Genomic DNA, 15,079 nt, shown 5'->3' with positions numbered 1-15,079 from the left:
GGGAGGGGCAACGCCCCTCCCCCCGGCCCGTTACGGGCCCCCCCCCCCCCCCGCCCCCCCCCGCCACATGGAGAAGCCACCGCTGGGTGCCAGGGAGCTGAGCGGCAAGAGTTAACGGAGAGGAAGGCAGGAGGGGCCACCCTGGAACAAAGAGGTGGGAAGCAGAACATGCCTGGGAGCCCCAGGGGCTGAGCAATTACATTTGGCAGTGCTCTTCTGAGGCGGCTTTTTTTCTTGCTGCCCTGGGAATACAGTAAGAGCTGCCTGTTAGGAAAATATCAGATAAGAATTCCATGTAATTTCCAGCCCCTGAACAAGTGAACAACCTAAGATAAGTGTTTCCTCGGGCTTATATTTGATTTCTCTGGAAATCCATATGTGCTTAAAGGCCACCCACGTCACACCAGTGCATACCTGTTGTTAAGCTGATATTTTGTATGAAAGCAAAGGGATAAATCCTTCATTTCACACACTGGGTGCAAGCTGGATATTACAAGAAGCCTCCCTGCAGCTGGCTGCTGAGCTTCACACCAGGTTGGATAGCCAGACCCACACTGGGAATGCTCCGTGAGAACCTCCAGCTCCTCCCTGCTGCCTGCTCCATCCTCCATCCCCCCCACAGTCAGCTGCCACCTGGCCTGAGAAGCACCCAAAGGGGTGGAAGCAGCCCTGCTGCCATTTCAAGGGGAAGGAGAGAGGGACGGATGTGAAAGTCACAGTGCTCCGCATCCACTGCCTCTCCCTAGCCTGCACATGCCACTTACTTCCTTGGCCTTAAACACATGCTGTCTCTAACATGGTGCAGAGAGAGCAGCTTTTCTGAGATTGGGCTAAGCAAAGCTTGTTCTTAGCACTGTCTGAGCTACACGTAAAGCATCTTTGCTACCCACAGCAGGCTGCATCAGGGCTCTGGACGCATCAGGACATGCCTGAGGCTGGCTTTGGGGCCGACTTCTTAGCCAGACTAGCTTGCATTTCCATTTTTCAAGCCTATGTCCTTCTGAAGTAGTTTTGTTACATCTGTATCACGGGCCTTGCAGCAGGCTCTCCCTGGTTTCCTCTTTTCTCCCCAGGGAAACCAGCTGCTTTGCTCCAGGCTGGAACCTAGGAACAGGCTAACGCAGACAAAGCAGAGAGGATGTGGGGGGCTGGAGTGAAACTGGGACCAAATTAATTTGACAGGACCTGTGGTGATATGTGTTTGCTAATCCCAGCTCTCTAATGGAGTAACTAATTAACCTGGTTTCTGTGCTTTGCTGATGTGGCTGTATTGGTTTTGGGAAGCTTAAGCAGCAATATCATCAGTTTTATTTTGCAATATGACAATGCTTTGCTGTGCACAGAAACTGGACAAGTTCCAAGCACGCTGCTTTAGCATGCCCCCTGGCCAGCTGCAGCCTCCTCTTCTGTGGCTTAGAGAGAACACCCAGCATTTTTCAAAAGACTTCTTCTCAGTCTTTTCATCTTGTTCAAATACTTTCACATTTTAGGTTCTAGTATATTAGGAAAATCAAGTTCAGTCCTCACTATTATTTTTTAAAATGTTATATTTTATGATGTATAACTGTTTATTAAAGAAATTGCTACATATTTAGTCAATTATTTTTAATTGGTTTAATATTAAACCACTTGTCTCAAAAAAATTTCTGTGTGCAGAAGGAGTGGAGTGGGGAGCAAAAGTAAAGACTCATCTTAGGTTTGTTAAATTGCAGTCTTACTGCAACATCCTGGTTTTGAAGACCAAGTAACATAGAAAAACAAAAAAAAAAAAGACAGGGTCATTATTGCCCACTACTCTTGTTTATGGAGAAACATGCATTCACTCACTCTGCTGTTAGCTAAGAAATAACATCATGCTCTGCAGAACAAAAACCAAAATTGCTGTAATTTGGCTGTAATTTTTAGGGAGAAGTTGGAAGGTATATAGAAACATATCTCCCAGCTTCACATCTTACCTGAAGAGACCAATCCATACAGGTGACAACACGATGCTTTGACCAGTGCTCATCATAAAACTGGCGGTTAAAGGAAAGGTTGGCTCCTGCTTGAACATCTCTGTGTGAATTCAAACAAAGTGACACTTTTGAAGTACCAGGATTCAAATTATGTGAAAAGCAATACAGAAGTTTCTGACTGCCTCTCAAATCTCTGCCCAAGCTGGGGAACTCTGCCACCTTGTTTTAATTGCTCTCATTGTCTTGCCGAGAGTAACAAATCTGCACCAAGGAACAAATTTTATACGTGTTTCACAAAACCACATTTCTTAATTTCCCACTGCCTTCCTGAGTCTTTTCTAACTCACTCTTCTGGGTCACATTCTAACACCTTTGTCTCTCAGGACTGGACCTTGGCCTGGCATTCCGTTCCCTCTTTTCTGAATCTTCATCTCCAAGCTATAAACAAATCTCTCTTATTTTTGACTCCTGAAATCTTAAAGATACAACACTTCTTCTCAGCAATGGAGATGGTGGATGCCTTCTGGCACCGTTAGGATGGGCTGAAGCTCAGTCCTCGTCCAACACTACCACACTGATGCATTTTGCCAGTCCACAGGGGCGATGCTCCAAAGTAACCTCCAGCAAGTAACTTCAGTGCCACACAGCTACTGATTTGCCATGAGGCTTCAACAGATTCTCAGCTGCTGAAACTTAAATACTTCGTCTCCTACTCTCAGGTTTTGTTGCTTCTACTCCTCTACCAATTGCTGAATACAAAACCTGTCACGTCTCATCTTGTGCTTTTAGATTGCAAACACTTTGGGAGATTATTTTCAACCCCACAATGCACAGCACAGTGGGATCCATTACAAAATGGAGGCAGCAGTAGAAGATAAAACAACAGTAACTCAAATTTGTAAAAATGTAATGATATAAGCACACGGACATACAACACTGGAATGTACACATGCACATCTGCATATACATGTGTATACACACATGTATCTATTTCAATTGCTTCTTCAGAATTTGAAATTTCATCCCAAAAATGAAACAAAAAATTAAATCACCTGAATAATACATCAGAGAAAAAAAAGCCAGTGTAATAAAGCATGAAGCTGTTTTACAAAATCATTTTGGCTAATGAAGTGACCCAGGCCTTCACAGAGAGATTTTAACCTTTGCTTAACTATAAATATGTTTAATCTAGTTTTAAAATTAAGGCTTTCTGGCTTTGAAATTCTTTTTATAAAGCTTATTTGACAACAGCAAAAAAACCTCCCAAACTGACCCATCTTTTTCTTCTACATCTCTGCCACTGTAGTCAAAGAAGATGTCTGAATCTTCAGCCAAAGCTCGCTCAATTACACGTATTGTCCGGTCAAAAAAGATCAGGAATTCTTCTGAATGGAGAACCTGCTGTTTTTCTTCTTCTGTCAGTTCCCTAGGAGGAGCTTGGAAAATGAAAAGATGTACTTAAGAGTATGACATTTCACCCCTTTCCCAATGAATCAACATCTTCAGTAGGTTTCTTTTGACATGAAAGCTTGCCATAGCAATGTCAGGACAAAAATCAAAGCTTTACTCTTAAAATAATGACTAAGAATTTTTTAGTATAACTAAACATACTCCTGTATATTCCCAAAATGTAGCATTTACACAGAAGAGATCCTATATCTCACATATTTATTATTCTGAAATGGAAAATACTTAAACCTCCCAAATTAAATAAACGCCATGTTCCTATTTCAGGAAATGGCTCTGACTGACATTTAGGCAATACCCAGCTTGAAAAAGCAGAACACTTATGTAACAGGGGACCTGTCAGAGGAGCCAAAGATAAAATAATCTTCTTACCATATACTACAGTTCTTTGTGTTGAAAGGGCTCACATAATCTTTCCCTTCACTTCTTCCCATTTTTCCTTGGTGTCACTGATAAATTCTGTTTCTGCTTTAGAGCTTTTGCAAAGCAATGAAGTAAATAACCAAAGATATTCTCTGAGGCAGCAAAATCAAAAGCAGCCGACCAAACACCAGTTTCTTTAAGACAGTTTCATTCCTTGCAGAGGAGAGCTCTGGCTCTCAGTGCCACTGAGCAGTGGCCAAAGCTGCCCTGGGAGGGGGCAGGAGCTGCCTCGGGCTCTGGGCTGGGAAGCTCATACCTCCTGGCACCGACCAGGAGCGCCTGGCCCCTGCAAGCTGAAGTGGCTTCTTTACATGCATGCAGAGATGCTAAAACTTTACCTCCAAACCAGTGTTTCAAGTATGGCCCTTCATTTGAAAACTACTATCTTTGCAGGATGCACCACTGCTACATCTCCATCAGTTTAATGACCTGTTGGTAAATTCCAACTCAGATGTGAGCATCAGAGGGAAAGAAAATTGGGATGCTGCTGTTAGTATAGTGCAAAATTCCGTTCTCAATTACATTAGCAGGGTCATTGATATCGCAGCAATGTTGTATATCAATTATACCTCTGCCCACATATCCTTTTAAATAATAATTTTAGTCATATTTCAGAATTATTTGTGTTTCAAAAAATGTTGTTAGTATCTTCAGTTACACCAAATCAACCTTGCAAGTAGCTTAAATTCCTGGCATGAAACGCTCCATTGATATGACAGGAATTAGGCTAACTGAAAATTTTGTTCCAAATTTACAGTTAGATACACACAGAACATACCATAAAAAGGTTTATTGCAAAATTACAGAGCCTTGTTCTCAGAGTTTAACTGTCGATCAAAGGTCTCCTGCATTCAGCTTTACAATACGGATTTGAGGTGTTTACTTGTGAGAATGACTTTGCAGTCTCCTTAGGCCATATTAGGTTCAAGCACCAGTGGCAGGGTGCCTCAGAGAACACCCAGTATACATCAACATTTAACTCCAAGCCCTGTCATGCATATCTTAGTATTTAATTAAACAAGTGACAGAGCTTAAAGTTGCAGTTCTAAATTATCTTCCAGTTGCTGTGCCATGCCACAGAGCTACTAAAAAGTTAGAAGCTTTAGCCTTTGATGATCTCCTATGGCCTTGGCCTTATGCCTCCTATCACTAGGCTAGTTGTCCCTGTGGAGCTCCACGCATCCAGGGAATATCTACATCCCCCCGCACTGTTCCCCTGAGTAGCAGAGCGACAATTACCAAGGCAGGAGCACAATTTGCCTCAAAGTGCTTTAGACAGAAGCAATGCATGTGAAAAAAAGAGAATGACTAGCAAAAAGTACAGGTTGACCTATTGCAGCATCCACTACTGAATAGTAATTGGCACTAAGGGAACTGATCTGGCAAGGAAGCCTGTAATGTGGCAATATCCCACTGTCACCACTAAAGCATCGCTTTCTGAGAATCAAAGACAACAAGCATGACAAAGCAGCAAAAAAAAGCATAAAAGGGGAGAAAATAACTGCAAAGGCAACTAGAAAACTCATTTCAAACTCCTCCAAATGGTAAGAATTATTTGCTAAATCAAATCCTCTCTACAGCTTGGAAATATAAATTTATTACTCGGCCATTTGCCAACTATAGCTGGCAAAGAAAATACAACCAAAAATCAATAGAAAGGGAAAAGGCAAAAAAAATAAACAGCTTGGGAGCTGTGGAGTGTTCACAAGCAATGGAGACACACATGATTGCAGTTCTACTTCAGCAAAATCTCCCTTGCAGTTAGCAATGATCTGTGGGAGGCCAGCAGTCTATTAAACCCTCTTCGGCATCAGAAACACCTTGGCTAAAGTTTTTAGGGCATAAATCAGCTTACCTCATTCATCTGACTGACACACCAGATGCCCCCTGGTGATATTAAGCTTCATATTTTAACCTTATTTTCTTCTTTCATTCGGCTGCCTCTGAAGTTTTATTTGAGGCAATATCTTCTTACAAGAATGTTAACATCATTATTTTTTCCAGTGTAAAACATTGCTGTAACTACTGCAAATACATGAAGTATAAGCAAAAAAAACCCAAAACAGACAGGCTTGTTCTTTCAAACATGAAGATTTTCAAACCATTTATCTTTCAGAGCCACTTCCATTTTCCCCTTGTTCCTTCTCCCTGTCTGTCCATTACCTTGAATAAAATAAAAAGAATCGATGTAATTTTCTGCAATTTTTCTTCCTGTCTGGGAGCTCACAGTTACTTTGATCTCAGCTTTCAAGAGACACAGACTCTCTTCAAGGAAAGCTACGAGAAACACAAGTAGCTGATCAAAGTATTTTTTGTTTGGTTTTGTCACTGAGACCTATGAGATGTGACAATATCTTCACAAATTCCCTGTAAGTATAAAGCATTTGCCTTCAAGGATCTACTCTCCCTGGTGTAAAAATCAAACAAACCACATCTAACCTTCCTCCTCTAACAAAGCCTAGTGCGATGCTTCGCTCACCAGTGCTAGAAGTTATGTGCTTATTGCCCGGGGTGCAATGAAAGCTCCTGCAAAGGAAAACCCATACCTGGCTGTTTCTATACCACAGCTTCATAACGAACTATTGTGCCTGAGCTCTGCTTCCCATCCGTGGCTCAGCACAGCTCACGGCAGGAGGACCCACGGTGCAGCAACCACACCCTGCCTGACACGGCCATTGCACATCCCATCGCTCACAGACCCACCCAAATGTCAATGGGATCCCACACCCACAAGCAGAGGGCTGTCCGGGTGCCTCTGGGGTTACAAGGTCACAACATGTATCAAAGAAGCCCTGTACTCCTGTTAATGTATAATACTGCATAAAATGAATTGGAATTTACATTTAAATTAAAACATGGTGCAGTTATACGTGCACAGAGGGCACTGCCATGGAAGAAAATGTGAGGTATATCCATAATGAAAGACACTGTACTCTTGTGCATGAGCAAAAAGGCCTAGAATAGGTAACAAAAACTGAACGGGACATGAAAACAACAGAATTATTCAATACTTATGTCTGAAAAATAATAACTTTTCTTTTTATTTCACATATGATTTGACATGACTATGAGAAATACCATTATTTCACATCAGGCCTTCAGGAGCTGAAATACAAATGCTGCAGACTTGTTCTTATCTGGCAGAAACAAGTTTGTACTAAATATAATGAGTTGTGATAGCAGTGCAGGATCAAATTCACAAATATTTAAATATTGGGATTTGACTCAAAGGAGCCCAAAAAGATATTTTGAGAAACCCCAACAAAGAACAACAACAAAAAACAAAACAGAAAAGAAACTCAAATTTAAATAAGTACCATAGAATATTTAAAAATATTCTCCTGGAACCTAAGCAATTGTAAAAATCTAACAAAATAAATTAAATCAATTAAAGGAAAAAAAAATAAATAAAAGAAAGAAAGAAAAAAAAGAACTGTAAGAGTAAGTGAAAGAAAGAATGGGCAAACTTATAAAAACAGTAAAGCAGGAAGCAGCCTTGTTATGAGTCCAGAGATATAACAAGAGACAGAAGGAGATTAGTAAAACCCTTTTAAGAGCTGTATTATTTCTTTTAGCTCGTACTTAAATCCACATAAACTTTAGATGTGCTGACGACCGAGGATGGTAGAAATGTACAGTGTGAGAACTGCAAAGTGTTAAGGGGCTCTCAACAGCCTTCAGTCCTTGCCTGACGATAGCCTGTGATCCTCTTGTTTTCCTTGTGCTTCTCACTTCCATGTCAGGCTTGATACCTGCCATATTCTGGTTTCATATGGGTCAAATCCTGGTTCTGCTGGGTTTAAAACCCAAGTCCCTGCATGACACCATTGCTGAATGTGTGAAGAGAGATTTCAAGGTGCATGTAGGGATATTTCATTTCTGGAGTAGCAGGGTCCAGAGACTTAAATTTGAAACTGTGCCAGGCAGGGCTGTTCCCATCAATCGTGCCTCTCCAGGGGACATGCTGAGCACCATCCCTGAGCACCCCTGGGCTGGGCTGTCCCAGATGGGTGGGCACAGCCGAGCTCACTGTGGTGTTGGCAGCAGTGAAACCCTGGTGTTACAGGCTATTGCAAACCCCAGTGAGTTCACAGGGGCAAAGCTGGCACCCTGTCCTGCTTCTCCGATACTCAAGCTTGAGCTGGTGAGAGCTGAACAGTCTCCCACACCACAGCCTGCTATGTGGACACCAAGCCCCATGCAGAGGTGCCAGGGGCAGAGGGGGGCAGAGAAGGTCTTTGAAGCTGCAGATCTCAGCTTCCCCCACCACAGCCCTTCATGCAGGTTTCTGTGGATATATCCATGGCTTCAGATAAATGCAGGTTGAGGCCCACTTTCAAGACTCAGCCTGTCCCACTGTTCATGTGGTTTCTGCTGACACAAAGAGGCTCCTTAAGTGGAGCTCCAGAGCTCTCTGGCGGTGGAAAGCCCCAACCTTCGTGATGCTACATTTTGGGACCAGTCTCTTGTTTATGTGGTCAGGAGAGGCTGGGAACAGGCAGAGCCCAGCCCACTTCAACAGCAGGTACCCCACACTCAGCTCTTCCAAGGATGGTGGGGAGACTATGTACCTGAGACATAGGTGGCAACAGACAGCCCAGTGGAAGAAACATAACCGGGTCCCAGGGCTTCATTTGCTTCAAAATGTCAACAAGCCAGGTTTCCCCCTCCCACTCCAGAAAGACTTTGGAGGACTTGAGATGCTCCACTGCCCTTAGCACCTTCATGACATTGAAGTGCTCCAAGAAGTGCTGTGCCAGGCAGGCTGCCCTCTTGCAGGTGCAGTGTGTGCCTGCTGGATAATCCCACCAAACCCCACAGAGCAGCTCTGGAGAGTGCGGGAGAAGGCAAGGAAATGAAGCATGCAATAAATGTCTGTAGAATTAAATTGGACTACCTATAAACCACGGAGAAAAAAAGTATCACATTTCCACTTAAAATACCATTATAAAAACAGAACTCTCCTGTCCTGTTGGCTTGGGGAAAGGGAGTCTGAGCAACTGGATCCAATCTTTTTCATCCTGACCTATTTTTAAGTTATATTAATGAAAAAATTGTCTGCCTTTCTCTCCCCACACTTTTCTAGACCATGGTATTTTTTTCCTTATGCGCCTATAACTCAAAAAAGGCCATGCTGATTTTTTTTAATCTGTTAAAAAATGTGCTCCCTGAGCTGAAACCAAATTTCAGCCCAGAGCAAATTTTTACGGCTGGGTTATAAATCCCTGAAAAACAGGATTCATAATGGAAGTGCTGACACAGCCTTAACTACTATATAGCAGTGTGAATGGCGCCACTATAATATCTATTAGAGATTCTTTAAAAAGTTTGCAAAATATTGTCTTGCCTTGCAGAGAAAAAGAAGCCAGAGTACTTAATGCCAACATAAACATGCTTTTAACCCATTATGTGCTAATTTGCAGAAAAGCTATTAATTCTGAGTAGGCACACGGAGCGCAGCACCGACAGGAAATGTTCTTCTAAACTCCTGTTTGACTTGTAACATGGTTTTAATCACTTCCATGAAACACAAACGATGGCTTCAAACCCTGAATGCTGCTCAGAACATGAGAAGGGTGATTACAACAGCGAGGAAAATAGGATTTTCTTGGCAAATGTGCTAAAGCAAACAGGGAGAATGACACTAAACACTAAAAACGGGATTCATTCCCTGTCAGTTTAGGGACAACTGCTTCATTTGATATGCAGCACTTAATGCTGCACACCACTGTTTCATCCATCACAGCACGTACTGCAGGTCAAATTCACTTTCTATCAGGCAACGAGCATGTTTTCTTCCTCCTTGAACCCAGTCAAGTGTTAGCACCTCACAAAGCCGGTTCTGCTAAAACAAGCTGTGCCTTGCTTATCCAGCCTGTAGTTTGTGTGTGAGACTACTGCTAAACTAGCCCAGTTGATCTACCACTCCTGGGGGGTCTGCTAGGCACAGAAAGGGAGCGCTGCCTCCAGACTGAAAAAAAACAATAAAGAAATAAAAGATGGTGGTGGTGGTGGTGCTTGGTCAGCAAAGTACATAAAAGGCTAACTTGAAAGCCCACAAAAATGTGAAATAAATCAGTTCAAGGAATGTATTTAGATTTTGTTCTTCTCTTCATGCAGGAGTTTGTGCTTTCTCCCCAGGTGGAGGAGGAAATAAATGGGGGTGAAATCAGCTGTAAGCTGAATACTAGAGAGCCAATCAGCAACTCAGGACACTGTGTAAGTGCAGTGATATCTGGTTTTATGGCTTCCTGTTGTCATCAGTAGACTAGATACTGTGTTAAGTCCAGCAACTGCTAGATCCCACTTGTGAGTTGACCCCACAGTCCGGGGAGGAAAGATAATTTTCAGCAACAAAAAGGTTTTCTATCCCGCCATGCTTCTTGCTTATGTCATCAGTTATGCCTTTGCAGACTCTTGTGTGACTCCTGCTGCTGCTGTCACCACTGCTCCTGCTGCTCTCCTCTGCCCACGGCAGCAGTGACTGGGGGTGGTGGGAGAAGCAGAAGGATGAGGAGTGGGAGGAGTGAGCTCCCCCCTCCGTGTTTCTGCAAGGACCTAATGAGCAACGGACACTGCAGGAGTTATGGCATGGGTGATTTCTGTGATGCTCTTAATTGGGAATAAAGAACAAGTTATAATCAAAACAGCATGACTGGCACTGCAACTCACTTCATTGTGTGGGGATAGAGACTGTGGGCAAAATATACCAGATGCAGGTTTTTGGGCATGGATGGAAATTATGCCAGGCTTCCCTGAATGAGAAAGGAGCATCTACCGTTGTATTCACAGTTAACAGTTTTATGGGCTTCTCTGTAAAACAACTCCATATTTTTCCCAGTGACAGTGATCACTGTAGCATGAAGCAGCTTAGGCCCTACCTAAGGAAGTAAGTTACCTTTCAAGGCAGTAAACATAGTTGTGAGCAGTCCTGGCAACATAGAGCTAAGGAATTTTGGAGAATAAACTAATTTCCTCTCACACTGGAGCTGCTGACATTTCAGCTCTTTTACCCCACTCCACACACGTGTGAGCCCTGGCTGCTCAAAGTGACACACCCAAATAGGCAATACTGTCTCTGATTCCCAGATCTGGAAGACCAAATTTCACATCCCTCTTCTAATTACAAAAGTGAGAGTGGGCCCGAGAGAAGCAAACAGGAGACACCCAGCATATCTACTGTCTTGAGTGCTGACATGTGCCACTTCAACACGTCTCTTTTTTCCACCAGAAAGAGGTAGTAAACTGAATTTTTGTCTCTTGTAACCCTGGAGAGTGTCTCAATCCAGAGAAATGATAGAAGAGCTGGACTTGCCTGGCTTCAGCTTTGACCCTGAGTTCCTTGGTGGCAGCTTCTACACAAAAATTTTTATTTTGACAGTCAACATTTTCCTGTGAAATGGTTTTTATGCTGGCAGATTCCTGACCACCACTAGGTTTAATTTTGCCCCTCTCAGGCAGGCAGAGAGTTATGGGCTCCAAGTACCTCAAGACCAACCAACTTTATGAAGCCGCTGGAATGCCTGGCATTTGCACTTTAAATCTTTCATGTAAGCAGGCTATTTGAGCCAGAGGACAAGTAAGCACCAGTCCTGGAATCCAAGAATCTCTACTTTGTTCCCAAATTATGAGGACATGTTGCTTCTTCTAAACAGCAGAATTCTTGTGCCTTTCACAAGCGTCTCAAACCTACCAGCTGGGTGGCTGGGATACAATTTTCTGCTTTTATGCCACTTATGTGGTTCTGAATCAATAAAACTGGTGACTGTTTCGATTTCACAGTGTTCTCAATAATGGAAACTACCTATGAGAGTAACTACTTGCAGGATTCAGTCCTTTAAAGCTGTAACAAGATCCTTTTCATTTTTTAAAGTACCTTCTTTAACTTCCTGCTTCTGGTCTTGATTTTCTTTCTCCAAGTCATCCTGCGCTTTTGGCTCCACCATCTCTTCATCATCTTCATCCTCTAAAAATAAAAGTAAGAAAAAGATTTGTGAGATTCACCTCTTTAAGGGAGAGGGAAATAGTTCTTCTTTAATGTTATAAATTCATAGTAAACACAGGTAAAGTAAAGTGGACAATATATGGAAACATTCCATTTATACATAAAGTGACACTCTCCGAATTTTTCCCCCAGACTGCAAGATAATCTGCTAACACAGGGCACCTGCCACTTGTGCTCCCTGTGGCAACTTCCCATCTCAGATGTCAGCTGAATATCTCCCTGACCTCAGAGATGACTTATGGGATGGCATAAGAACAGATGCAAACATGTTTCAGCCTGGCAGCAATTCCACATTTGGGACACCTGCTATCCAGACACCTCATTTCCAATTCAATTCTCAGCAGATTAATTTGTCTTTTGACCTACAGGAAAGGGTTAAATAGAAACCTGACCTTAGGTCAGATGCCACTAGCAAGCAAACAAGCATGGTACAGTTCTGAAAAGTCATCACCATCAACTATGGGAACACAGCAACCGAAAATGGCATTTGGAGCTTAAGATTCATTCTTGCATTAATATGAATTTAATGAACACTAAAATTTGACACATGTCAGTTACTACTGCCAGATGTTTGAATGACCTTTCCTGACCTATGCAAATGTTTCTCTCCCTTCCTCTCTCTCCTCACACTCACATGTTCTCATTTTATTCAGGAGGACAAACCATTCCTTCCTTGATACCTGTCTGAAGTTATACATGTTCTGATTGTCCAGACCAAAACATAATACCAGCAGAGCTGGAAAGACAGTGATACATCAAATTGGCTCAAAGCCTCCTTAACCCTCCTTACTTGTTCCCAGCTACAGCAACATGATTCATTCTCCAGTGCCCAGGGCCAGCACCCAACCCACTCATACTCATGAAAGGGCAGGGATGCTCAGCCTTGTAGATTCACTGAACTACTAAGACTGAAAATAGACCTGGTCCTAAAAGACTGAGTTACAGTAATTTGGATGAGCAAATCTGTGGGCTATGGAGGAATTATTCTGGAGTTATTCTGGAGCCTGATGCACCATTAAGGCATAGTAAGCACCCCTGGTGCCCTGGGTCAGTTCATTGCATGAAAGAACACATGTTGTCTCAGCCCCAGGGCATTCAGCCATCTGCAAAACCCCTGCAGTTCCTTGGGGGCTTTCTGAGCAATCTGCCTGTCACCACACGGTTCCTCGCAACATGGTGCTTCTCCAGGCACACTGCTTGCTCTCACACTGCTGTGCTAACACAGCCTGGAAGCGGGCAAGGGGCAACATGTCACACTTCTCCAAACTGCTCGGCTACTGGCACCTTCTCCTGCAAAGGCAGGCTGCAATCAGGCCTGGCTTCTTGGGGAAATATTGGTGCTGACAGGTTGCATCCAGCCAACAGCAACACGCAGCTGTATTTTGTTTTCAATAACATAACAGGCACCATAATATTCCCACCATGTTGCCTCCCCTAGAACTTCTCCCCCCAGAAGCCCACAGAGCACAAGTTGCTAGCTGACATCTTGGCTAGAGAACTTGACTTAGCCACATACTATAAGAAAGTGTCTCAGCATGGACAGTCAGTCTTCTCCCTCTTGGGAAAAAAAGGAAATCTTGGCATAAGATCTTCCATCACTCTCCCTACTTCTAGCAATTGCAGTGAGGAGAAGGAAAGCTTGGCTCCCCAGATGTCAGGGAGGAGGGATAACAATACATCCAGCATGGATGGGGAGGCATTTCCAGAATCAAAAACACTACTAACTAATGCCACCCATTTATCAGGGATTTTACAGTCCATGAGAGGAAACAGCCACTTGAAGTGGAGTAAAGGTAGGATATTCATGATGCCTTCCTTTGATGCCCCACTTGGCAGTTACAATTCCCTAGATACTCTTTGTAGAAGGGCTACAGAGAAGAGTTTTTAGAGAGCAAGCCAGGGCATTTCAGTTAGGCCGGGTAAACACATTGCTCTGTCCACTGGTTCAAAGGTAGATAACATCACACACAGTCAGCAGAGAGTCAATGAGAAAAGTTCACCTGCTGTACACACATAGGAAGGGTAAAAAAAGGTCCTTCTGCCATCGGTGTGCGGCACTAGCAGAGGTAGGATGTATGAAAGAGAGAGGCACTCCCAGTTTCAAAGAACAGATGAGAAGTGTGAGAAGAGAGAGGAGTGCCTGGTGCAGCAGGGAGTGAATACCCTGCTAACCTCAGGTACATATGCACACAGAGATAGCATCAGAATGGTGTGCAGATATATGCACCCAGACACACTTATGGTAGATACCTAAACGAAGCCAACTCCCACAAGAGTTCTGTGAGTCTTGCATTACAAGTTTTCATTCCCTAGAGCACCAGGTCTTGGAGCCAGCTGTTTACATATGGATTTCAGCTTCCATTTTTAACCTGTTTCCAACCTGTCTGCTTATGCAGGAAAGTTTCAGAAGGGGAAGGACTGGAGAAAACTGGCAGGAAGGAAACAAAAAAAACCCAAATATTCAACTGAAAATCTTGGGACTTTTAAGGCAGCATGCTGTGCTCGTAACTGGGTAATGGATAGGGACAATGTAGCAAATGTAGAACTTGAGATTTAGTAGTTTTCAGATGGAATTGAAGCAAATGTCCTGTCCCCTGGAAGTCCTTGATCCCCCTGATTTTGGGTGCCTATTGTCTGTTCCTGCTTCCAAAGCAGAGAAGGAATGAATAGCTGAGGCACAGCTGGAGCAGGGAGGTGTATTGATTCTTCAGCACCTATTAAGACAGAACTTCTTTACTACCCTTCCTTCCTCTTCCGGGAGTAATCAAAATAATTTTCCTGGATTTCTCTAGATTTAATTGCAGCAGGAAATATAAGTAAAAGCTATTACAACACATGCCTTTTTTTTTTTTTTTTCCCAAGGGCACACAGATCAATAAATTAGTTTTACTGGGAAGGCAGTGCAAGAGCTTCTAGCAGGTTAGATACAGTTCAGATGTTCTTATTTATTTACAGAGAAATGTATACACATGCACAGAGAAACTCAGCTAAAAGAATGATATGGTTGTGAGCCAAATGCTAAAATGTTAGCGAATGCCAGAATTTGGATTGCCTGGGCACGATTAGCTCCTTCCCCCTCCCCACATGTAGCAAAGATGACATCATTCTGGAATTTCCTCCCTCTTGAGTGCTTGGCCTCATTTTCTGGGTGCTCAACAAGAGACACCTGGGGCCTGAAATGCAGAAGCGCTGGGAGCTGAAGTCAACTGGGCCTGTGCTTTGAGTAGGG

At 43.2% G+C, this 15,079-nt stretch overlaps 1 protein-coding gene across 1 annotated transcript in view; it reads right to left on the bottom strand.

Annotated features, from left to right (window-relative positions):
* DYNC1I1 (dynein, cytoplasmic 1, intermediate chain 1) overlaps positions 1–15,079 on the bottom strand; it is a 176,809-nt gene that overhangs the window by 79,305 nt on the left and 82,425 nt on the right. Inside the window, exons 6-8 of the mRNA XM_009994970.1 lie at positions 11,722–11,811; positions 3,229–3,391; positions 1,956–2,055 (exon numbers count right to left, since the gene is read on the bottom strand). Coding sequence (XP_009993272.1) covers positions 1,956–2,055; positions 3,229–3,391; positions 11,722–11,811 — 353 coding nt within the window. The remainder of the gene's footprint in view (positions 1–1,955; positions 2,056–3,228; positions 3,392–11,721; positions 11,812–15,079) is intronic.

The sequence above is a fragment of the Chaetura pelagica genome, unplaced genomic scaffold (assembly GCF_000747805.2).
Source record: "Chaetura pelagica isolate M959 unplaced genomic scaffold, ChaPel_1.0 scaffold12, whole genome shotgun sequence".
Classification (NCBI taxonomy): Eukaryota; Metazoa; Chordata; class Aves; order Apodiformes; family Apodidae; genus Chaetura; species Chaetura pelagica.
Note: the sequence above shows the minus strand (reverse complement) of the source record. Positions and strands in the feature narration are given on the sequence as shown.